Source organism: Oratosquilla oratoria, chromosome 33, assembly GCF_046742065.1.
Source record: "Oratosquilla oratoria isolate Oo_2021 chromosome 33, ASM4674206v1, whole genome shotgun sequence".
NCBI lineage: Eukaryota > Metazoa > Arthropoda > Malacostraca > Stomatopoda > Squillidae > Oratosquilla > Oratosquilla oratoria.
In genome coordinates this window covers 38,319,062-38,344,330 of record NC_134809.1, presented here as the reverse complement: position 1 = coordinate 38,344,330, position 25,269 = coordinate 38,319,062, and the positions used below count along the sequence as shown (strand labels likewise).

Below are 25,269 nucleotides of genomic sequence, written 5' to 3'. Positions count from 1 at the left end.
TTATTCACGAACTCGCAGCAACGCGCGGGTAATTGGCTAATATATATATATATATATATATATATATATATATATATATATTAACCCTGAGATTGTAGGATTTTATAGCTTCGATAGCATGGTTGGTAGAGGTATAGACTTGCTAACGTACAAGTCCTGGGTTCGAGTCCGTGGACAACTGTCAGAAATCATGTGATTGACATCGTCGTCATTGGCGATTCTATTCAGGTATTACAGTGACGAAAGTCCATCAAGGATATGTTCCTGCTTCACCACTACCTATAGGTCGGCTTGGTCCTTCGTGAAATTGAGATTAGGACGGCAGTTAGCAGTCGACTCAAATCCTGCGGGTGCAGATTAACCCCGAGGTTGAAGGGTTTTATAGCCTCGATTGCGTGGTTGGTAGAAGCATAGACTTGCTAACGTACAAGTCTTAGGTTCGAGTCCGGGGACAACTGTCGGAAATTATGTGATTGACATCGTCGTCATTGGCGATTCTATTCAGGTATTACAACGACGAAAGTCCATCAAGGATACGTTCCTGCTTCACCACTACCTATAGGTCGGCTTGGTCCTTCTTGAAATTGAGATTAGGACGGCAGTTAGCAGTCGACTCAAATCCTGCGGGTGCAGATTAACCCAGGGGTTGAAGGATTTTATAGCCTCGATAGCATGGTTGTTAGAAGCATAGAATTACTAACGTACAACTCTTGGGTTCGAGTCCGGGGAGAACTGTCGGAAATATGTGATATATATATATATATATATATATATATATATATATATTATATATATATATATATACTGTATACATATATGCCAATTCTTTCTCTTCTTTATCTCTCAGGGACCAATTTAGGTTATGTTTTTCCTTTAGACCATATACTACTATACACTTTTTTTTTTTGTCTACTGTATCTCTTACTAGATTTTTTTCTTTACCTTAATGACTGCATCTTTGGACTTTTCCTGCATTTGTTGATGAATAATTTCTTTGAAAATTACCTTATCTTTATTGTCTTTCTCCTAATCATTCTTGAGTTGTTGTAATTCATCCTCTCGTTTTCCCGTTTTTACAGTCATTCCTTTTATCTGATCAATTATCTCTTTCTTTATGGTCTCACTATTAGTGTTATAATTATTTTTCAACATCTCATTTTCACACTTTAACTCAGCCAGTTCTTTTTTAAGTACCGGTAAGTAAGGTCCCTTGCCAAGAAGGTTTCAAAAGAGGTCCGTCTGGAACCAGAGCTCTGGGTAGTCTGATCTCTGACCCAACAATAGTGAACCGTATTCGACGGGACTCTTACAAGTTCGAAAAGAGCTCAAAAAGCCACAGGTTAACATTCACTTTAAGTAATTTCTCAAAGTTTCCCGATTTATCAATCCAAAATCATTGCATAGATTTGACAAGTAAAGAGGAGGGGAGTTTAATCGTATCGTATTTAAAGTTACAATAGGCATGGTTCAAAGTTTCAGGAAAGGCTCCTGAATTGAAGAAAATAACACTTTGAGGGAAAGTTTCCAGAACTAAGGTAAACACTATGATTCCCAATAACAATTACCACTGGAGACTTGGTAAAAGACAACCTGTCATTTGACAGACTTATCAGCAGAATTGTGGGAAAGACATATGGACTGATGCAATAAAATGGCTTTTCACTATATGGATAAAGAAATGATTAAAAAACTTATTGAAACCCTGATCCATCCAAGACTAGAATATATGTTAGTGGTATGGTCCTCACACAGAGTGAGGTATAAGTAAGATCAAGAGAATACAAAGAGCAGCAACCAAACGTCCCTGGCCTGGCAGATAAACCATATGAGGAAAGACTAAAAGCATTAAGTCTTCCAACTTAGAAAGATTGAAGAGAAAGGAGTGATATTATTATTGTATTCAGGTCACTAAAGGGGATAGATTACACTGACAGAAGAGATCTCTTAATTAAGGATAGGTGGGCATTAAGAGGTCATGAAAACAAATTAAGGAAGACTCCATGTCTAAAGGATATGAAGAAATAAAAATTTTCATATAAATGCACAAATACTCAGAATAGCTGAGTAAGAAGGTGATATAGTCTAAGCTGGACCAATACATGAATTCAAATCTAAATACTATAATTGCATGATAAATTTGAGAGTAGGAGACAGAACCCAATGAGCATTGCTCCTTTCCTGTACACTACGATTAGGTAGATACAGAGTAAGATGGAAAGTGGAAAGCAGAATTTTAAGTTGTACCAGCTCAGTTCAGTTGTAGATTCAACCCTCATATATATTAAGAACACAACTTGACAAAAAAATTTGGAACTCTAAACTGTAATCATAGCCCCTACATTTCTATGAGTACTACATGAGCATATATATATATTTAAGTATCACTATACATTATAATTAAAACATCACCATGTTTTTATATGATTCATAGAATTCTTATTAATAAAATAAAAACATTTAGATGTTACAAATCATAAGTGCATTTCATCAAAATTTCTATTCCTCAACATGCACAGTGCACCTACATATTAAACACACATTAATCTAATCATGGTGTATCAAGCAAGCAAAGATATGAAAGCCAGTTCTTTGGTGAGATTACAATAAGCAAACTATTCCTATTTTCCTTTCTTTCATTCAATGAACAATCTATATTTGTATATGAATTCAGAGACCAATGATGACGGGTACCTAGATATGTTGGTCCTGCAAGATGGACAGAAATACTGTCTATTTCCAAAAAACCATCAAAGCCCCTTACCTCCATCAGGAGTTAGAGCCCTGAGGGGTTGACACTTGGTCTTCAGACTGAGCCCAAGATCTATCAACTTCAGCTCTATTTATTACATTTTTTCAGACATGCAGAACTGACAATCTGTGACTCCTTTCCACTCCCTACAACTTTCAGCCAGTGACAGGGAAATAGTCCCACACTGATACAACTTGGACAACAGTCCAAATTTTTTTTCTCTTTGTGGGAGGTTCTCAGGACCATTACCAGTCACTGTGCAGCTGTGGATTTTCCATAAAGTAAAACTTGAGCCAACAATTGATTGATTGATTGATATATATACATTTTCAAAGCTGATACTATTTCAAATACAAGATATCTTAACAAATAGATTTTCTAAAGTTGTCAAGATAAACAGCATTTATATGATTGATCTTATTTTACATACACCTATGGTGCAGGCAGATTACCCAAATCAAGGACAATATATGAGTTTTTACAGATGCCTTGACTTGATTAACTCAAGACTGCTCTAAGGAAGTGTCTTGGAGGAAATAGTAGGTATGGATAAACTGTAGACTGCAATCAATGTCTCATACTTAGGCTCAAATTCAAGGGCAATGGGATTATTGGACAACACTTACTATTTTCTCAATAATTCTACAGTAAAGCAGACTGAATTTTCTGAGTGTTGAAGTATTTGGCAAACTGTATGTCTAAGATATGTAAAAGCTTAATCACTGTTTTTTGGTTTAACATTATCTTTGATACTCTTGTAACATCCACATCTCTGACCTTTACACCTTCATATATGTGTATTCTACATATTTCTGCATCTGCATATTTCCTACTGCTAAAGTGACAAACTTGCATTAAAAAAAAAAAGGTACTACTTATGGTAACATTAAGACCATTAAGAATGTATGAAAGAAATATCATACATAAAATCAATAATAAAGTTAAATTATGTTCAGGCACCAAATGCTAATACCAACTTACACATCATAGGCAGAAAGAAGCCAGTTTAGTAACACTGATGTAGAGAAGTCTATCATGATGTGTTGTCCAGCTGGAAGGCGCTTATTGAGAGCATGATAAAGAGAAGATATAAGTGTCTCAAGACGGGAAACCTGTTGGATGAAAATGAATAAGTAAATAACTAATAGTAAACAATGCAGAAATTAAAGTCCAACATGTAGAAATGTTTCAGCTCATGGCTGGCAAGTAAAACAATAGTAGACAGGAATTTATTAGATGAAAGAAGGAAGTGAGAAAGGGGGTAATGCAAGTGCAAAAGTGGCAAGGTGAATTTTTAAGAGAATAAGAATATATATATATTAGGAGTAAGTAAATGAGGTGAGGTAGCAAAGGACATAAAGTATGATTAGGCAGTTAAATGAGGAATTGATTGCAGAATATTGGAATATATTTCAAAGAACTGCTAAATATGAGAGAGGATAGGGAAGCTGAGATGTCAACATTGGGAATTTGAATCCGAGTAGAGGGAGAGACAAAAAATAAACAAATAAGAATAAAAATAAATAAATAAATAAAATAAAAAGTACACATTGTAGTGGCAAAATTAGAATGTGGAAAAAAGGCAGGACTGGATGATGTGAATAAAACTATTTAAATTGAGGTATGTTAGTGAGTGGCTAGAAAGGGTATTTTAACCTAATGGTGTACTGTACCTTGTGCGAAGGAAAGTACCAAGGAACTGGTTGACAGTATGAACAGTGCAAGTATATGAAGGAAAAGGTAGCAAACTCATTTTGACCCTCCATTGTAAAGTGTAAATCAGAAAAAATGCAGAGGATAATAACAAAGGTGATTGGACAGTGTTCAATAAGGAGCATCACTCAAAAGCTGGCACTACCGAGGAATAACTGAACCCAGTACCTCCCACTTGCTGGGTATGCTAACCAATTACACCATGGTTGCCTCCAGTGACCACTTGCACATGTCCCCCTCATCCCTGCTGAAGACCAGTCCAGGAGTGTGTACTGCTATGGGATCCTATTTACTGTGCCTAATTGGATAGGAAGTGTCACTGAAAAGCTGGCATTGCCTGGGAATCAAGCCCAGGACCTCCCACTTGCTGGGATAGTGTTGTAATAAAAGGCGATGGGTAATAATTTCAAAGTATAATTAGAGTGCAAGCCTACTTTGGCTTCACCGGAAAACAATCACAACAATGACCAATCAATGACATGATCAAAACAATACAGAGCCTGTGCAGTACCAAATCTAACCCTAACAAGAGAACAAATAAGATTATCTAATTGAATACCAATATATTATAGGTGTGATTACTGATTACACCACAGTCACCTCCAGTAACCACTTGCATAGAGAAGAAAAGTGTAATCTTCAGAAAAGGAATGGGTTGTGTAGATCAGATATTCTCTACAATACATTCTGTGAGACAACATGAGAAAGGGAAGATTATTCCTGTATTATATGGATCTGAAGAAGGCATATGATAGAATAAATAGGAAAGGAGTATAGTAAATTATAAGACTGTAAGCTTAGAGGTATTGAAGTTTTTTTTTTTCTAAATCTAAACAAAATACAAATGTCTCTCCACAAAAGGATCTAGTCATCCAATGTGATTACCTCATTTCCTGTGACTGCATTAAGAATATTACAATATCAATACTTGGTGAAACCTGTTGTCCATCATATTTGCCATAAAGATAGATTTCAGTTAAAACTATGTGAAATAAAGAATTATTGTTTACTTTTTCACTGATGTTAAAATTTCTTGTACTCCTTTTCTCTCTCACTTAAGCAGTTCACTCTAAGCACCTTCTGTCCTTTCACTCTTTCTCCATCTATCCTCCAGTCTCAACTTACCTTCCACCATAAAGTGATCCAATATTCCCCCACTCTCTCCCCTTAGAACATGTACATCCTTAACTCTTCCTACTATACTCCTATCTACCATTACATGGTTCATCAATGCCCTATCTACCACCCTTCCATCCACCATCCTCTCCCATGTGTACTTATGCTTGACGTTCTTCTTAAACACTGTATTTGCTATCTTCAATTCTCTTTCTAGACACATCTCCACCATCAACTCTCCACTACAATTCTTTCCTGGGACTCCACATTTCCCAACCACTCCGTCAATTGGTTCATTTCCTACCCTAGCATTAAGGTCTCCCAATACTACTACATTGATGTTTCTCCCTAATCTCTCTATGTACTTATTTAAATCTATCCTAAAAGCCTCCCTTTCTTCTACACGCTTCTCACTACCAGGCCCCTATCCACTTACAAAGACCCACATTTCCTTTCCCAGTTTCACCTTCATCCACATTATCCTTGAAGAAACCTCCTTCCACTCCACTACACGTTTACCTATCTCCTCACTTACTAGTATAGCCACCCCTTCTCTCTCTTGTCCTCTCTTCACTCTTTGAACCTCTCAACTACACTCTCAAACTTACACTCGCCCCTCCCTTTCAACTTAGTTTCACTCAAAGCCAAAACATCCATCTTTCTTCTCACAAACATACAGCCTATCTCTTCCCTTTTAATCTCATCTGTACTACATCCACGCACATTAAAAGACCTAGACCTTAGGGTACTGGTTGAAAAACTCCTAGACCTTCTTATGCCTTTACTTTTTTTTTTTAGGAATATCCCCTGTGGGGCTACATGGAGAAGGATGCCTAGTCCTAATCCACGTCCCGTTTTTATCGCCTCTTTACGATTCAAGAGGGAATACTTGGTGGCAGTATTCTATCCCCCACCATAGGGTAGGCGAAAAAAGGAAATGAAGATTCATAGAAATGGTACAGGACAAGAGGTTGGGGGACAGCATAATGGAAGGAAAGTCGCAGTATGATAAAAGTGTCATCATTCTCTGTGAACAGAGACCTTCTCTATCATAGACAAAATTGATGTGTGGCTCTGGTCCATAGGGGCGCCCCATATAGACCCTAAAGTAACTGCATGCTACTTTGTCACAATAAAATGCAGCCAGTACCCCAGATGATACGTTCCTAGTAATTTCAGTTGGTCCATAAGAACAATTTTGCATCAAAGATTGGCTGATTTTGACATGCAGGCTTAAAAATGTTACCCATCCCTGATCTAGGCAGTTCCAGAAGTTTACACATTTGTATGGAAAACTATATTTCTTTACATACTTAAGACATTTGTTACTCAGTTTGAGCCCATAACCTTGTGGCACCCAGAGCCCTTAAATGCCTAAGTGCCACCCTGGGGCAAAGTTCTTAGTAATGCCCACCATTCCCCCCACCACAACTTCCCATCTCCACCAAACCTTACTGGTTTGCAAAAAAAAAAAAATAAAAAAAAAAAAAAAATATATATATATATATATATATATATAAAGGATAAGGGGAAAATATTTCATATTCTGTTGATTCTAACACAAAATTCATATATTACAGAAAAATATTCAGGACTCTGACCTTTTTTGTAATATATTTATTTTGTTAGCCTTGGGGTGGCATGTCCAGCCTAGAATTGGTGACCCCCTCCTAATTGTGCCACCCCAGGGCATATGCCCCCCACCCCCATGTGAGGGCCCTAGTGGCATCCTCCCACCCCAAACCGAGAGCGCCTCCTTTAGTGAAACACTGAAACGAAGTTACCTTATTCTTTTTGTTCCTTGAACAATGGCAAATCTAGGTTTTAAGTCTCTCCTTGTATTGTTTATCTAGATCAAGAATTACTTTGGTAACTTCTAATTTCTCTGCATACTCCAGTTAAGGGTGAATCTGATTTTTTCATCATCTCTTTAGCCATAAAGTGAAAAGCCACCTTTATGCTCTTCAGCATTCATGTCTCCCTTACATCATTACTGATATATCTGTCAAATGGCAGTTATCTATTAACACAATGAAACATTTATCTTCTTTTGTCTTTGTAATTGTTTTTCCTTCCATTCAACAATTCAGTGATGTTATTGCGTGATTTATTGCTTCGAATACTTTATATTACTAACATCTAAATTATTTTTCCATATCCATTCTTGGCTCCAGTCATATATGCTGTTTGGATAATTTTACAATATATAATCCTCGTCTCTCATTCTCCTTGTGGCTTTTGCAGCTTCTATAAACATACTGGTGTAGCGTGTCACCTAGGTCAATGTTGTTTACATAGAAACGTTACAGGCGCTATTACCAACCTTTGTGTTGCTGCTAGTTACTACTTGCAATCCTGACATCTTATCCTTTATTACTCTCCTCATATATGTCCTTGAAATATTTAATTCAGTCAAAAATTTACCTCTTACAACTCCAATTTCTACTGCTGACATTTGCTATAGACCTTGCTAAAGGCTTTTTCTATGTAGGTCCACACAATCCACCCTGCCTCCTCTCTCTTGCCGCTATTCTCGAGTCTAGTGATGCAAGTCTCGCGAATCAAGTTCAAAGCGAACCTCCTTTCACTGAATCGGTGAATCGAGTCATTGTTTCCATAACTCGTTCACTTGGTGTTTGTTTATATCCTTGCACTGTACATATGTCGGTGGTTCGGAGTATGTGAATTATGTGTACTGGTCATATCACGTACGAATTGGTACTCGTGTGAACAGTGGTATGAGTTCACTAGCGCAATCCGCGGCGGCGACTCGACGCGACGCTCCCAGTTTTCCCGTCAATAGGCAAAGTCAGATGGAAATACCAACTGAATGAACAAGGGGAAGCAAAGCTATTTCAAGGGTACGGTAGAGACAAAATATTGCTGGTTCCAGTTTTAGGAGGAGAGAGTCAGGGAGAGAAAATAGTGATTTTCCGTCACGACGCGGCGACGGTGACGAGAGCGACGCGAAGCAAGGCTCCTAGATTTGCCTCTCAGGTAAAGCTAGGTGAAAATAATTGCCAATTGAATAGCCAAGGGAAATACAAAGCTGACCAAGTTCACAGGAGAGGTAAAACATCGCTGGATTCAATTTTTGGAGAGAGTCGGGAAGGAAAATATTGGGGTTCATCTCCGAAGCCGCTCATGATGGGAAACAAAAGATCAAAATTAATTTCTAGTTTGTTTATATCGCAAAATGTTGTCTTTTGTTGCTGTATTTACACTGATTTTGAAATATTTCGACGGCTTCACACACAAAAATGTAAGTCCACTGAAAAATTAATCACTGTAGTGCAGGGAATGAATTTGAAGAAAATCTCAAGTTGGGTACTCTACCATGGAGGTAAGTGAAATTATTACAGAGTTGAAAATACCTAGATTTAATCTCCTCACATGAGGCTAGATTGTACGATCTGGAGCAAAAATTTGAGGAAGAAGAAATAAACCTGGCTCAGAAAACAGAGATTGATAAATTAAGAAGGGAAAATGAAACTTTGACAAACGAAAGAAGAAATATTCTTAACACCCTGGAGGAAAAAAGGAATACCAGGCCAACAACATATGAGGATAGGAGAGATAGAGTAATCTTTAAAGAGATCATGGACCAACAGGAGACAGCCTAGAAGAAGGAATGGTCAGGGTCATATAAAAGAGAGAATCTCTTGTCAGAGATGTAGACAAGTTTAGTGTATCTACTCTTTGTATGCAAAGACGAATACAACATCTTATGGAAGTTACGACAAAAACAAGAAATGCAATTAGGGACAGTCCATCGACAACTCTATGGAAAGACTTGGATGTAATACACCAAGTTGATAGCATGTATACGTGAGGCAAATAAGAGAAATTGCGCACGTCCAATGAAAATAAATTTCAAGTCGCAAGCCATGGCGAAAGAAGTGATGAGCAAGTCTTGGAAGTTGGGAACAGAGTGAGAAAAATGGATTAGGAAAGATGCTATTGAGGCGGAACGAGCAAAGACACGTGTAGTATATTCAGATTAAAACAATATTTAGGTTAATGGTGATATGCGCCTTTTGCTTTTGTTTTGTTGATGTTTTAGCGCGCGTTTTAGAGCGCCATGATGTAAACATAGACAGTGTATAATATACAGTGTTACAGGAACCATGTGTATAGTTACCCTTACTGAGGACAGATACTTACAAAGAAACTGATTGGCACGCTCGAAAAAACTAAGAGATAACAATGGCGACGAGGATAAAAGTGTTTTTTGCCGGTAAAAAAAAAAAAAAAAAAAAATGGTAAACGCACCTAGTGTGGGTACCACAGCTTCCTTCAATTACGGTACGTGCATCATGACGCCGGGGTAGGCTATGCTAAAGGTGACCACACCGAGTGTAGGTGTCTTTGCTTATATTGCTTCCTGTTACACAACACCGAACATCACTTGTTTGTTTGTTTGTTTGTTTTTCTCCTATTTGAGAGGAGAAAGGTTTACGATTACCTAAAATGTCTGAAAGTTTTCTAGTCAAGAAGCTAGACCAGGGTTAACGATGGCATCTTCAATCAAGATTGGACCGTTTAACTCTGAAGAACTCCCTTTTGATGTCTACTTGGCTTTGTTTGAAGCCCATGTATCCACACAGGATATAGTTGATGCCTATGTGATTTCTGGAGAAAGCTTATCTCCATCACCAAATAAGGTTAAAGCTATCCGGGATGCTCCTGTACCCAAAAACTTGCATGAGCTACAGTCATTTCTTGGATTAGTCACCCACTATAGTAGATTTATCCATAAGTTTTCTGAAATTTTGTCACCACTCTATGATTTAACAAAAAAACAATGTCAAGTTTGTGTGGTCAAAACAGTGCCAAGTAGCTTATAATGTCATTAAAGAAGCATGTAAATCTAATGTTTTATCATGCTTTACTGGAATGTCAAAACTGATTCTAGAATGTGATGCTTCTCCAGTAGGTGTAGGTTGGTTGAAAATAATGTTGAAAAACTTATTGCATTTGCTAGTAAAAAGCTTTCTTCTGCTGAGAAAGATTATTCACAGAATGACCGGGAAGGGCTAGCATTAGTGTTTGGTGTCACAAAGTTTCAATACTATCTATTTGGTAGGAATTTTGAGTTGAGAACTGATCATAAACCACTGCTTGGATTGTTTGAAAAAAACAAAGCAATTCCAATAAATTCAAATGCAAGATTAATCAGGTGGTCTGTTTTGTTGTCACAATATAGCTATGATCTTGTTCATAAAAGTGGTAAAAACAATGTAGTTGCTGATGCTTTGAGTAGGTTACATATTGATGATTGTATCAATTCAGGTACACCAGCAGAATATGTGAAACGCAAAGAAAATTTTAATGTTTTTAACTTTTCTTTTGAAACTGTGCAGAAAATGACAAAAGAAGATCCTGTACTGAGTAAATTAATTTCTCTTGTAAAATTTGGATGGATTCAGAAATTCAGATGTTTGTAGAGAATACTCTAATGTTAAAAATCATTTATCCATTCATAATGGTGTTGTTCTATTTAAAAATAGAGTTATTGTTCCGTCTGCCATAAGAGCTAAAGTTTTAGAGCTACTGCATTCCAGTCATAATGGAATTGTGGCAATGAAAGTTAGTTGAAGCTAGAGAAAACATTTGGTGGCCCAGCCTTTCTGATGATATTAAAGAGATTACAAAAAGTTGTAAGGAATGTAGTGTTAGAAATAATCAAGCTTCTTCAAGCAAATTAATGTGGAATTTTGCTAGTAAAATGATTATTTTTTAATAGAAAATAAGTATTTCTTTTTATCTTAATAGATTCTTATTCTAAGTTTATTGATGTTCAGTATACTTCAAGCATGACAATTGCTAATACTATGGAATTGTTGTTAAAGAGAAGCTTTGCTAATGTTGGTGTCCCTGATGTCATTGTTTCTGATAATGCTGCTTATTTTGTTTCTACTGATATCAAAGAGTTTTATGAAAGAAATGGATTAAAACTTATCAATCCAACTCCATTTTACCCAGCATCCAATGGATTAGCTGAGAGATATGTTAAAAGTTTTAAACAGGGAATGCTAAAATATTACAGTGGATCAATTAACACAAGAGTTAGTAGGTTTCTGTATAACGGCAGGAAACCCATTCATTCAGGTACAAAAGAAAGCCCTGCAGAAATTATTTTTCACAGAAAAGTTAAATCTCCTCTGGACATATGTAAAACATCTAAAACAAAGGAGGAAGAGAACATGCTAGTTAATAAGAAGAATGCTCTTGATTGTGTAGAAAGCAGATTTGAAGTTGGGCAAGCAGTTTTTGCAAAAAACTATTTTAGAGGTGAACCTTGGTTACCAGGCATTATTGAGGTTACAGGTGCCAGAAATTATGTTGTAAAAGTGTTCACCAAAAGTGGAAATTTAATTTGGCGTAGACATTGTGATCAATTGAAAGCTAGGTATAATACTATTGAAAATTAAAAATCACCAGTTTCTGCATCTTCTCTGTTTAATTGTCAAATTGAAAATTCATTTATTAAAAACCAAATACTAGCAGTAATGTTGGAAACAGTGAAACTGTAAATGACTGTTGTGTTAAGAGTGATACATTTCATAACCTGCAGGTGCCACTGAAGTTCTTCCTAGTAATGATATTGACTAATCTATTAATGAACCTTATGTTCCTACTGAGCCACTATTGAGAAGGTCAAATAGGTCAGTGAAACCTAGTAAGAGATTAGTTGAATCAATGTAATGTTTCTTATTTTGTGTAAATCAAAAAAATAAGAGGGGAGGAATATGTGGTGTATTCAGATTAAAACAATGTTTAGGTTAATGGTGATATGCGCCTTTTGCTTTTGTTTTGTTGATGTTTTTGCGCACATTTTAGAACGCCATGATGTAAACATATTGTATAATATACAGTGTTACAGGAACCATGTGTATAGTTACCCTTACTGAGGACAGATACTTACAAAGAAACTGATTGGCACGCTCGGAAAAAATTAAGACATAACAACACGAAAGCTCTTAGAGGAAGCCAAAGCCAAAAATGATAGGAGGACCAATTCTTTTTTTCTTTTTCTTAAGTTGTCATTCGGGTGAGAAAATAGCTTCCAAGAAAACAGGAAATCGGTATAGCATGTGCTTATGTTGATGGCAAGTTATATTCAACATCCATCCTCTCCACGATCTCTTCACATACTACCGCGTAACGCCCAACTTCGCAAGGGAGTCTCCTAGCGCGTAAGTATTTGCGCTTCGCAAACTAGTGCGCAAAAAATTTCCGTTTTTTTCAACTTCATTTCATTTCTCCACAAATTAAATGTTATATTCGTATTCAGCGCTAAAATCTGTATCACTGGCGAAAATTTGGTGGAAAAATTCTGTATGCCGGAAAATGGAAAAGATTCACATATATATATACACACACACACACACACACACACACACACACACACACACACACACATATATATATATATATATATGTATATATATATATATACATATATATTTGCTGTGGAGACAAACCTAACCTAATATATATTATGTTTATGTCACGGTTCAGAATAACTAATATTGTGGCGAAAGAGCATGAATGAATGTTGCATAGTGCGCCTGGATGGTTGGTCTGGATGTGACGTAATTTGTAACGTGTGATTGATGCGTGATTCGGAGAGGAAGTAGGGGTATGTAGCGAGGGTATGTGTAGGGGGACGGCGAGGGGGTGTTCCCCGCGGGCTCGCTATACCCACCTCGCCAGTAGTGCAAGCCTAGACCCGGTGTGAACAAGTGTCAATCCTCCTCTCGTTGGAACTAATAAAGTGAAGAAAGTGACACTCCTGCCTTTCCTTGACCCGGACAATTGCATACACGATTTTTACTATCACTCGTGGATTCCGGATCGCGGCCCATGCGCCATAGAACTGGCGAGTTTGTTGCAAGATTCGTAACAATTGGTGTACCAGAAGTGGGATAATGTTGAAGTGACTTGATGTTGAAGTGATAAGTGACTTGATGTTGAAGTGATAAGTGATTTGATATCGAAGTGATAAGTGACTTAAGTGATCATGGATGCCACCGGTGATGGTAAAGACAGAGAAATTAAGGGAAGGAAGGAGGCGAGTGTGATGGCGTCGAGTGAATGTGAGGATGACACGGCGTTGCACTGGGAGGCTACAGAACACGTATCTCCTCAATCAGTGGCGCTCTTGGCACAACGCTCAGTGGCCGAGATGTTGAACCACCACCAACAGGTTATGGCGGACATGTTCTCACGACAAATGAACCTGTTCTCGATCCAAATGGATCAGCAAAAAACAGGCCATGACTGAAGTGAAAGAGGAACTGAGGGCTATTATGGGGTAGAACATGGGATTGTTAGAAACACGCGTCAACCAGTATGCTGACGACGTATACCACTGAGTGAAAGAGGAGGTTAAGGAGTGGGTAGGGGCAATGAAGGAAGAGGTGGTGGCAGTAAAGGAAGAGGTTAAGGAGGAGGTGAAAGCAATAGAAGAGAGGTGCCGTGAGCACATGCAGACGTGGTTTGACAGGGTATCGACACTGGAGGCGGTTTTGGTGAGACAGGAGAATGGGGGAGATAGCAGGAAATCTCGATACCGTCAAATGGTGCAATTTTGCTGAGCGCCGCGTGGCGGGAGCTTTGCAAGCGGTGAGCACCATCACCCCACCACCCTCACCTCCTCGTAGCCTCTCGCCGCCACCGGTGTCTCTAATCACCCCCGCACAAAGGCCGAGGAGCGCCTGTTGCCACGTGAACCCAGAGGACGACCTCACATGGAGACGTCTGGGGAGTCGTTCAGTTGAACTGCAACCCCGGGGGGCCTGTGGAGGTGGTGAGGTCACGCGGTACGAGAAGGAGAGGAAGGTGATTGAATATGACGGGAAAGTGTCTTGGGACGCATACCAGGCACAGTACGATGTGGTTGCAGCCCGTCAAAATTGGTCACAGGAAGAGAAGGCCTTTCAGCTGGTGAGTGTGCTGAAAGGGCAGGCGTTGGAAGTGCTGGAGCACTTAACCCCCGCCCAACTGCGATGTTACGACAGTGTGGCTGGGGCTCTCCGGCGTCGCTTCGGCAGGAGGCGGCAACCGGAGGTGTTCCGGGCTCAACTGAAGACGAGGAGGCGAGGGAAGGACGAGGCCCTTCCCTTACTAGCGCAGGACGTGGAGGCGCTAGTGAGGGGCGCTTACCCCATGGCCACGGAGGACACTGTGGATATGTTGGCCAAGGACTGCTTCGTGGACGCCCTTCACGATCGGCAGTTACAGATCCACGTTAAGCAGGCTGCGCCCAAGAACGTGCGAGAGGCTTTGGCAAGGGCAGCGGAGTTTGAAGCCTTTCTCATGAGCGTCAGCCCTGCTGTTCCCCCATTTTCTAGCGACGCGTCGGGGTGGAAGCGTCGCCCGAGCCGTGCTTGGGCCCGGCGTGCGCAGGCAAGTGGCAAGGCATCCCAACCTGGTGGGAAGGCGAGCTCCAAGCTTTTCAAAGGATCGTGCTTCAACTGTGGTCAGTTAAGTCACAAAAAGTACGACTGCAAGAGGAGGGCACGGTCGCTGGAGGACGGACAGCGAGCGGTATTCGAGCCCTGTTGCTGTAGTTGTGGAATGCGAAGGCATAATTCCTCTGAGTGCCGCCAGTCTAAGGGGGTGACGCCATCGGCGGGAAACTTGAAGCAGCTGGGGGCCGGGGTACCTTCCCAGCAGAGTACTCGGGCGCCCCAAGCCATCTAATGTGTCGTCAGGTGGCGGCGTCCGACGCCATCAAGGTGGCGGGAAGTATAAATGGACGCCAGGTGGAGATGGAGGACCTGGGAGAGAGGTACGAAAGGGAGTCCTACCGGAACGTGGTGTGAAGTGCGTAGGTCAGCAACTGTGCGGAATTACAGGAGACTGTGTATCGGTGAAGGGACCGGTGTGGGTGAATCTGGCCGTAGGAAGGGTGACTTAACGCCTGCCTGTACGTGTGGCAGAAATGGAAGATGAATGCTTGTTGGGGTTGGATTTCCTTAATCGCATGGGGGCATGTGTTGATCTCCAGGATGGTAGGATTTCAGTGAGAGGCTATGAAGTGCCTTTGAATCCTAATGGAGAGCTCGCCACGAGGGTTGACGTAAGGGAACTCAGAGGGCAGAGATCCCAGGCCATCAAGTCACCCAGCCAAGGTAAAGCGCGGAAGGGAAGAGTGGCCCCCACCTCCGCTACTACGCCATTGCATCGCACCGCATCCACCACTATCACCACCGCTAACAGCAAGATGGAACCACCGAAGGAGGAGAAGAAACAGAAGGACCAACCAGAGGGCCTGCCTGAGTACTTGGAAGACTTGGCGGAGAGGAGCATCACGCAGCTGACAACTGAGCAGGCGAGTAGAATGAAGGTATTACTTGCACAATACCGTGACGTGTTCAGTAGTGGAGACATGGACTTGGGTCGCACGTCATTGGTTCAACACAGCATCTATACTAGAGATAGTCCTGCCATCAAGCAGGCGCCTCGTCGGGTCCCACCAGCGAAGAGAGAAGAAATGGAGAAGCTGGTCCGAGAGTTGGCAGCAACGGGAGTGATTGAGTGGTCAGACAGCCCGTGGTGCTCACCGGTAGTCCTAGTGACGAAGAAGGACGGAAGCCGGAGATTCTGCGTAGATTACCGGGCGCTAAACGCCGTCACTGTCCCTGACGCTTACCCTCTCCCCCGCATCGACGAAACGCTAGACGCTCTCAGTGGGGTCCAATGGTTTTCCACGCTGGACTTGAAGTCGTGCTATCATCAAGTCGAGATGGCGCCTGAGGACAAAAAAGAAGACAGCCTTCTCGATTGGGCAAGGCCTGTGGCACTGGAACGTGATGCCCTTTGGCTTCATGAACGCCCCTGGAGTCTTCGATCGTCTTATGGAGCGCGTACTCGACAGCATGCAATGGAAGGCGGCAGTCATCTACCTAGACGACGTGCTGGTGTTTGGAAACAGCTTCGAGGAGGAGCTGGCCAGGCTCACAGAAGTGTTGGCCCGCATGAGGAAGGCCGGCCTGAAGCTGAATCCAAAGTGCACTCTATTCAAGTCAGAAGTGCCGTTCTTGGGACATGTCGTCGGCAGGGAAGGTGTGAGGACTGATTCACTCAAGGTCACCGCTGTGGAAGGATGGCCAGTCCCTCAGAATGTCTCGGAGCTGCGCAGTTTCCTTACCCTGTGCACGTATTACCTGAGGTTTGTGGCAGGGTTCGCCACCATCGCCGCCCCACTGCACCATCTGGCGAGGAAGGGAGCAGCCTTCGAGTGGAGCAAGGAGTGCCAGCAGGCTTTCGTGGCACTGAAGCGAGCGTTGGTGGAAGCGCCAGTGCTTCCCTACCCCCAGTTGGGCTTGCCGTACATTGTGGACACGGACGCGAGCCAAGACGGTGTGGGAGCCGTGTTGTCACAGCTTCGTGATGGGAAGGAGTATGTCGTGGGTTACTACAGTGCTAAGTTTAACAAGGCGGAAAGAAACTACTGCGTCACACGGAAGGAGTTGGCACCGGTGATGAAAGCACTCGCCCACTTCTATCACTGCCTGTATGGCACGCGCTTCACCATTCGAACGGATCACGCCGCTCTGAGATGGCTGGAGACGATGAAGGAACCGGAACGACAGTTGGATTGGAAAACAGGAGCAGTACAATTATGAGATCGACCACCGACCTGGCCAGGTGCATAATAACGCCGACAGCCAAAGTCGCCGTCCCTGCCCACCTGAGTGTGTGCATTGCTCACGGCGGGAGCCTGAGGTGGCTGTGTGGAAAATGACCGTCGCTCACAGCACCACCGAGGCAGACGAGAAGTGGAAGAGGGACCAACGAGAGGACTCTGACCTGTCTCTGGTGATTGGGTGGTTAGAGGCCAGCAGTGAAAGGCCTCCCAAAGAGACAGTGTCACCCGAGAGTCCTGCTACCAAGTGCCTTGTTGACCAGTGGGAGGCACTGAGTCTGCGAGGAGGAATCCTACACCGGCGTTGGACGCACGCACGAACAGGAGAGGTAAGCTGGCTGGTAGTAGTGCCATGCTCTCGGCGACAGGAGCTGCTGAGAGAGATGCATGAGGGGAATACCAGCGGCCACCTGGGAGTGAAACGTACTCTCAAAAAGTTGAGGCAGCGAGTCTACTGGGTGGGCCTGCGACAAGACGTTCAGGAGTGGTGCAAGACTTGTCGTGTGTGGGCAGCCAAAAAGGCCCCGCCCACAAGACTCGCGCCTCCCTGCAGTTATATCACACCAGGGCGCCGATGGAATGCCTGGCTGTGGATATAGCCGGCCCTTTTCCGTGCACAAAGAGGGAAAACAAGTACCTGTGCGTGGTAATGGACTACTTCTCGAAGTGGCCGGAAGTCTGTGCCCTACCTAACCACAAGGCAGAGACTGGCTCAGTTCCTCGTGGAGGTGTTCGTGCGCTATGGAGTTCAAGGGGAATTGCGCTCAGACCAGGGACGAGAGTTTAAGTCGCGGGTCTTTAAGGAATGCTGCAATCTGCTTGGCATCAATAAGACTCGTACCTCTCCCCTGAGGCCCCAGAGTGATGGTATGGTTGAAAGATTTAACGCGACGATTGTCCAGCAGCTGGCCAAGTACTGTCAGGAGGACCAATGCGATTGGGACGTGTGGGTGCCGTATGTTCTCATGGCCTATCGTTCAGCTGAGCATGAGGCCACGGGATTCACGCCAGCCAAGTTAATATTTGGTAGGGAAATTCGTCTGTCAGTCGACCTCTCCACCGACCACCGGTAGCAGAACTCCCACATACCTATAGTGACTACGTGATGACAATGCAACGGCGACTGGAGGAGGCTTCCCGCTGGGCGAGGCAACACCTGCGAGTATCAGGTCAGGCTATGTGGAGGCAGTACCAAGGTCGCGCCAGAAATGCAGAACATCAGCCCGGCGACTTGGTCTGGCTGCATAATCCACAGAGAAAGCCTGGCAAGTCACCGATACTCCAATCTGACTGGGAAGGACCATACAAGGTGACGAAAGTAATATCCGCAGTGAATTACCGATTTGAAGTGCCTGGCAGAAAACGGGCGAGTAAAATCGTTCATGTAGATAGATTATTATGGAAACACCCAGGCGAGGGAGAATTTACCTGGGGTGAACGTGATGTAGAGTCGAGAGACAATGACAGTAGTGGTAGTAGTTGTGATGATGATGATCACAGTCCTGGTGTTGAACGTGAATATGATAGTGATAGTGACACTGAGAGTGATGAAGGTGTAGCACATGAAGACTCGGAGAAAGAAAGTGAAGATGAAGTAGAGAGAGATCAGAGACCTGGTCGACTTCCCAGAAGTAGGAAGTTACCAGCGTGGTTAACGGACTATGTGATTTACATTTGATGTGATTATTATTGGGTTTTTTATGACATTGGATGTACTGTTTTCCTAATGAAGAAGTGATGTTTTATTTTTTATACAAAATGTTTTGTTAAGTTCTTTTGTAAGTCTTTGTAGATGAAAGCTGACGGGTCGTCAAGCTTTGTAGAGCGGGATAATGTGGCGAAAGAGCATGAATGAATGTTGCATAGTGCGCCTGGATGGTTGGTCTGGACGTGACGTGATTTGTAACGTGTGATTGATGCGTGATTCGGAGAGGAAGTAGGGGTATGTAGCGAGGGTATGTGTGGGGGGACGCCGAGGGGGTGTTCCCCGCGGGCTCGCTATACCCACCTCGCCAGTAGTGCAAGCCTAGACCCGGTGTGAACAAGTGTCAGTCTTCCTCTCGTTGGAACTAATAAAGTGAAGAAAGTGACACTCCTGCCTTTCCCTGACCCGGGCAATTGCATACACGATTTTTACTATCACTCGTGGATTCCGGATCGCGGCCTATTTGCAATAGAAAATGTGAGTTTGTTGCAAGATTCGTAACAATATCATCAAGGCTCGCACTCTTTCTGTATTCTTTGCTCTTGATCTTTCTTATGCAGGGATGCTGCTTCAATAAATCTATGAAATATTAGATATGGCTTCTCGTCCACTCAATGAGGATAACAGATGAGGCCATGACGATGAGCATGATAAATAGTAACATACTTCTTCGACAAAGGCTGAGGCTTGATTGACGAATATCTAGCTCAGTGGCACAGCTACCCGGTCCATTGCAGCGCGCAGCCACGCAGGTTATACAATCTGGTGACCATTGGCCATTGGAAATATTATAACTATAATATTTCCAATGGCTAATGGTCACCAGATTGTATAACTTCCACTAATGTCTACGTAGCGCCGGACACGTGACCTGAGTCCCTGTCCCTACTTGCTCACCTCACTACTTTTGCATAAATACATGCTTTTCTCCACTCTGTAATTACATCTGCTGAAGAGGATCACATATAGTGATCGAAATATACGGATCTTTTTACTTTCGCCTATTCTTCTCCGAAAGTGGGTCATTAATATTATTCTGTTATTGACTTTGGAAAGTACTAAGAACTAATTGCGGTAAAATTAGACACTTTTTATTTACAAAGTGGTTACCTTTTAATAGGTGTCACACACTTGATTTTACAGATCTGAAGCTAAATTGATTATTCAACTAAGTGTTCACCTCTTTAAAATATTTTACCCATCTTTCATAATTATCTCACACAATTGAGCTGGTCAAGGACACCATCCTATAATCTAGTGATATATCCTTACTTTTTTCTTTAGGAATTGGTACCATATGAACCCTTTTCCAATACTATGGCACTTTTCTTTATCTATAGTTATATACCACAGGCTTCTTCCCTCTTATATAGGAGGTATCCAGTCAAGGCACACAGACAAATGTAAAGTACTGGAAATGGGCAACAGCTGCACAAGACTGTCCTTAAGATATTCCTTAGGAAGTGAACCCATTATAATAGCAAAAGAGGAAAAAGATTTTGGAGTGTTGATAAAAGATAACCTATCACCTGGGACACATTAGCAGGATTGTGGAGACATGCACTGCTGCAGAGAATGAAAGTGGCTCTTTACTATATGGATAAAAATATGAAAAATAACCAAAACCTTGATCAGTCCAAGACTGGAATATGTGCCAGTGGTATGGTCGCCACACTGAATAAGGATATAAGCAAGATTGAGAGAATAGAAAGGGTAAAAACCAAATTGGCTCTCAGCCTGGCAAACCTTGCGAAGAAAAAAAAAAAAAGCACTGGACCTGCCAACTTTGAAATATTGAAGAGATGGAGGTAATATGATTACAATATTCAGGTCACTAAAAAGGATAAATTACATTGACAGAAGAGATCTCTTGATTAAGGATAGGAGGGCTTTAAGTTGAAAAGTGTTGGGACGATGACATACCCTTGCCTAACTCTTGAATTAACAGGAAAGAAGCTGGACACACCTTACCTGATACAATGAACAGTGTAATGCTCTGATAGTTGTTGCAACCCTGCCGGTACCCTTTCCCTTTCCAGATAGAAATGATTAGATCCTTTTTCCAGTCAGAGAAAATGGTACCAGAGTGCTAGACAGCAGTATAACCCATGGATCGTTGGCTCACGTTCTCACCTCCAGGTTTCAGCAACTTAGCACTGATGTTGCGGATGGTAGTTGCCTTTCCACCCTTCAACTTACAGCCTTTTGACGTCTGTCATAGAGGGCAGAGATTTCTCTATCGGTGGAATAGGAACCACAACCTGAACACCATTGAGGGGAAACTGTCTGCTTGGAGGGTTACCTATGAGCAACTGTTCAAAGTACTCAGCAAAGGGGCTATACCCCTCCACATTTGACACTAACTTGTCATCGGCTCCTCAGACTGTGCTCCTCTGGGTAACAGATTTGGAGCAGAGTTTTTTTTTTCAGGGCTATGTACAAGTAATCAGGTCTGAGGTTATTTGTATTAAAATTACCCTCAATATCCTTAGCGATTCCCCTGATGTACCTCTCATCCATTCTCATGAGAGCTCTAGTCTGCCATTTCTGAGTACTATATTGGTCCAGGTCCACAGCCATTCTGGCAGGACATCCTAACTCTATACTCTCCGGTGTCTCCTGAGATGCGACACCACTCCTTGACCTTGGGCACTTTCCAACGCACTCCTCTACAGCTTTCAGAGTTTTGCGTTTAAAGGTGTCCCATATTTCTTCAGGGTCCTCAAGAGAGCCAAATACTTCAAATCAATTAGCTTTTGCTACCTCATACTCCTGGACACATGCATCATCCCTGAATATTTCCAGATGAAACCTAGGTGGGTTACATTTCTGAATTCTCCCTGTTTTGAGACGCAGCCTGAGTGTTGCGACCACAAGTCTATGAATGGTCCCAAAGGATTCAACACCTTGATAAACCCTGTAGTTCTATTGGTATGGCTTTCATGAATGGAACCAAGAACCGCCAATCCTTAACCTTCTGGACTTAGCAAAGTTCAGATGGAGAAAACTGTTAATGTTTCTGGTTCCAGAATCATGGGGGCCAACACATACTTCATACTTCATACCCAACTCTGTCGTTGCCAGTAACAGCCTTTAAGTTGCCCAAGCAATAAGTGCGTCTCATGGTAGGCACTGGTCAACTATAGATTCAAGTTTGGCATAGAATATCTCCTTCAAGGTTATATGCCTCAGTAGGAGCATATATAGCAATAAGAGAGATGAAGCCCAAGGTGTACTTCAGCATCACCAGCATCGTACACTCATCAACTGAAGTAACCTTTACAACGATGTGTTGTAGTCAGCTAAATATGCCTACAGCTACTTCTGCTAGGTGGGCCCCATCAGTTTGGCCCAACCTGAAGTAGGTGTAACTCTGACTACTGATCTTGCCGCTGTCTGGTCTCCTCACCTCTGAGAGGGGAACTAAATACAATCTAAGTTACCTGAGCTCCGTTGATTAAAAAGGTAGTCAGTCATCCTGGGAGAGAGAAGGAATGTTCTAAGCACCCACGCGGAAAGCCCACTGGGGAGTTCACCCCAGGCCTGGCTCGATGTGTGTGTGCCTCATTTGCAACACCTTGGCACAACGCACAGCGGGTTTGGTGATTCTGATGGGGACAGGTTATAACCCCGTCCCCACCATGTGTCCAGTGTGGTTGCCATGAACATAAGTTTGTGATTTACACAGAAAACAGACAACAGTCCAGCATTTCTTCCCAGAGATCTATGGGAAGGCCCAGGGACTGTTGCTACCTAATGTTTGGTTACCAATCTCCCATCAAGGCAACAATTATTACTATCTCTTCATAATGTAAGGATTATGTAAGTAATGTAAGTAATGGAAATGTAAAGTAAGTAATGGAAATGTAATTTAGGTAATGTAAATGTAAAGTAATGAAAATAATATTCAAAGTAAAAGAAATTATTACCTTAACTTCAGTGTAGGGTTCTAGGGTATTGAGGCCATTTTCTCTAAAGGCTTCGATGATGTTCCATATATCAACAAAATGCACTGCAAAAGAAGAAGAAGAAAAACATGATTTTCTGGAAATTAGAATTAAAATTTAATTATATATAATGATAAACCACTGAACATTTTTTAAAGTATATATCAATTCCTTTACTACTGTGTTACACTGGCTGGAAGGATTCTCTTGTGCTAAAGGACAATTATATTCAGTTTTTTAGCCACTCAATAGCCTCCATTCTCTCTAGCATTTAGACCTTCAGCCCTGAGGTATCCAGCCATGAATTCCAGGTTGACCTGTAATTCATTCCAAGAAGAAACTTTGCTCTGGTAATTGAAATGTATGAATATTGGGCAGTCTAGGATGAGTCTATTTCTTCTGTATAATTCCATCCTGATAACCCTGCCATAAACCTTCTCCAGACCCATAAAAGACCAAAAGATACCCCTACCTTTTGTCAGATTTTTTTTTTACTACAAAAAATGGATCCACACATCCTTTATTTTTGCTAAACTCACACTGTTCTCCCTCAATTACTCCCTCTGTACTCCTCCTAATCATTTCATTTAACACCTTCCCATATGCATTTCCAATTACATTCGAGAGACTGATCACTCTAAAACTAGTACATTATCATTTGTCTCCCTTCCTTTGTAAAGCAGAATGATACAAACACCCCTCCAGTCATCCAGCAATTTCCTTCCCTTAGGAAGACATTAAACAATTTCATAGGCCAATCCACTATAAAAGCTCTTCCACCCATCCAGTGATAGAACAGATCCAATTTCTAGTCCTAATCCTTTACAACAGACTCGCCTGGACTCCCTACTTTAAACATCGAAAAGCACCCTGTCTCTGAACTTGTCATTTCCTAGAACTGCTATATCACAGAAGTTGGGGGCAAACAAACGGTTGTTCAGGAATCTATACCAGGCCCTCATACAAAGCAAACTCGATTACAGATGTCTAGCTTACTCCTCCATCACACCCACAGCCCTCCAAAAACGGAAAATCCTCCCCAGGGCATTCACTGTTTCCCATCATGAGCACTCTTACCAGCCAATCTCTCACACTTTTAAAACCTCTACATTCTATCAAGAATTTGACAAATACATACATAATGCTCATCCATATGGCAAAAGCATAGCAGACCCGTTACCCGTACTGGAAACAAATCCCTGTTCTCTACCCCCGAGGAATAACACGAGAGAGCAAAAGCTCAAGCTACGCTGGGAAAGGCCAGGGATTTCTCAGCTGTGTCCATGGTCGTTGAATGTCGTTTGTATTTAGCAAAAGTCAGACCGATATTGTGCCTGTCACGCCCTTAGCGCGAATAAAATCCTATGGCTGTGCTGCGGCACGCCCTTGTGTAAATAAAGTCTCCTGTTTTATTTTTAAAGATACGCCTTCCGTGAATATGATGTGTTGTATATTATCATTAATGTATGTTATTAATTGTATTTCATAAAATGTGTATCATAAACCATTGCACAATACCCGTCTGTTGGGGCGCGCTTCGAGAATACGTTCTGTAAGATCACACCAAGCTCAGAAACGTTACGTAATTTGGCGCGAAAACATGTTCTTCGTTCCTATTGGTTAAAAGTGTCTAAACTATTTACCTTAGATACGGTTCGGCATCCCGGAAACGTAAGCACCGATTCTCGGGCTATATAAGGAGAAACAGAGGAAGAGAAGCAGAGAGAACCAGAGCGAGGAGAGAACCAGAGAGAGAAGAATCTACGCAGAAAATTGTCTACATTCGTCGATTACGACAACTCAACTAAACAAGTACTTTGGACCTCAAGTTCCGAACCCGTAATTTGTCAATAATAATTGATTTTAACGAAGAATTTAATCATCCTGCTTGAACTTTGTCACTCGTCCGAGCTTCGCACGGCCTTTTTTTTATTTATCCATCATCATCATCATCATTATTGTTATTATTATTATCATTATTATTGTTATTATTATTATCATCATTATTATTTTCATGTCGCTGCTAGCCTGGTCTATAGGTGGGTCGTGACAGTGACAATGAAAGTCTCCTGGGTCTAGCCAGATGGCATGAGTTACAAACAATTATTCCCATCAGAGCCTTCAGAACCTTGCTCTTTGATTCGTCACGGACATGAATTGGAACGGCTTCAGAAACTCTAGATCACTACACCACGTGGCCAACATTCGTCCATAAAACTAACAGAAACATACACTGCACACCAAACACCTCGAAAGACATCACGCCAAACACGAACATGTGATACACCACAGCACACCAAGGCCACATTCTACAGGTTTCCTGTTGTGTACTCCATTCCCTCCACCGCTGTATACGGTGACTAGCGGATGTTAACGTCTC

General features: G+C 41.9%; 1 protein-coding gene across 18 annotated transcripts in view; it reads right to left on the bottom strand.

Annotated features, from left to right (window-relative positions):
• Positions 1-25,269, bottom strand: part of LOC143017846 (dystrobrevin beta-like) — a 436,897-nt gene that overhangs the window by 241,575 nt on the left and 170,053 nt on the right. For all 18 annotated transcript variants that reach the window (XR_012965709.1, XM_076172805.1, XM_076172802.1 and 15 more), the window contains 2 exons: positions 22,872-22,954; positions 3,731-3,861 (listed from right to left, as the gene is read on the bottom strand). Coding sequence is in view for 17 of the 18 variants with exons in the window: in XM_076172805.1 (XP_076028920.1) it covers positions 3,731-3,861; positions 22,872-22,954 (214 nt within the window). In the remaining variant the exon portion in view is untranslated. The remainder of the gene's footprint in view (positions 1-3,730; positions 3,862-22,871; positions 22,955-25,269) is intronic.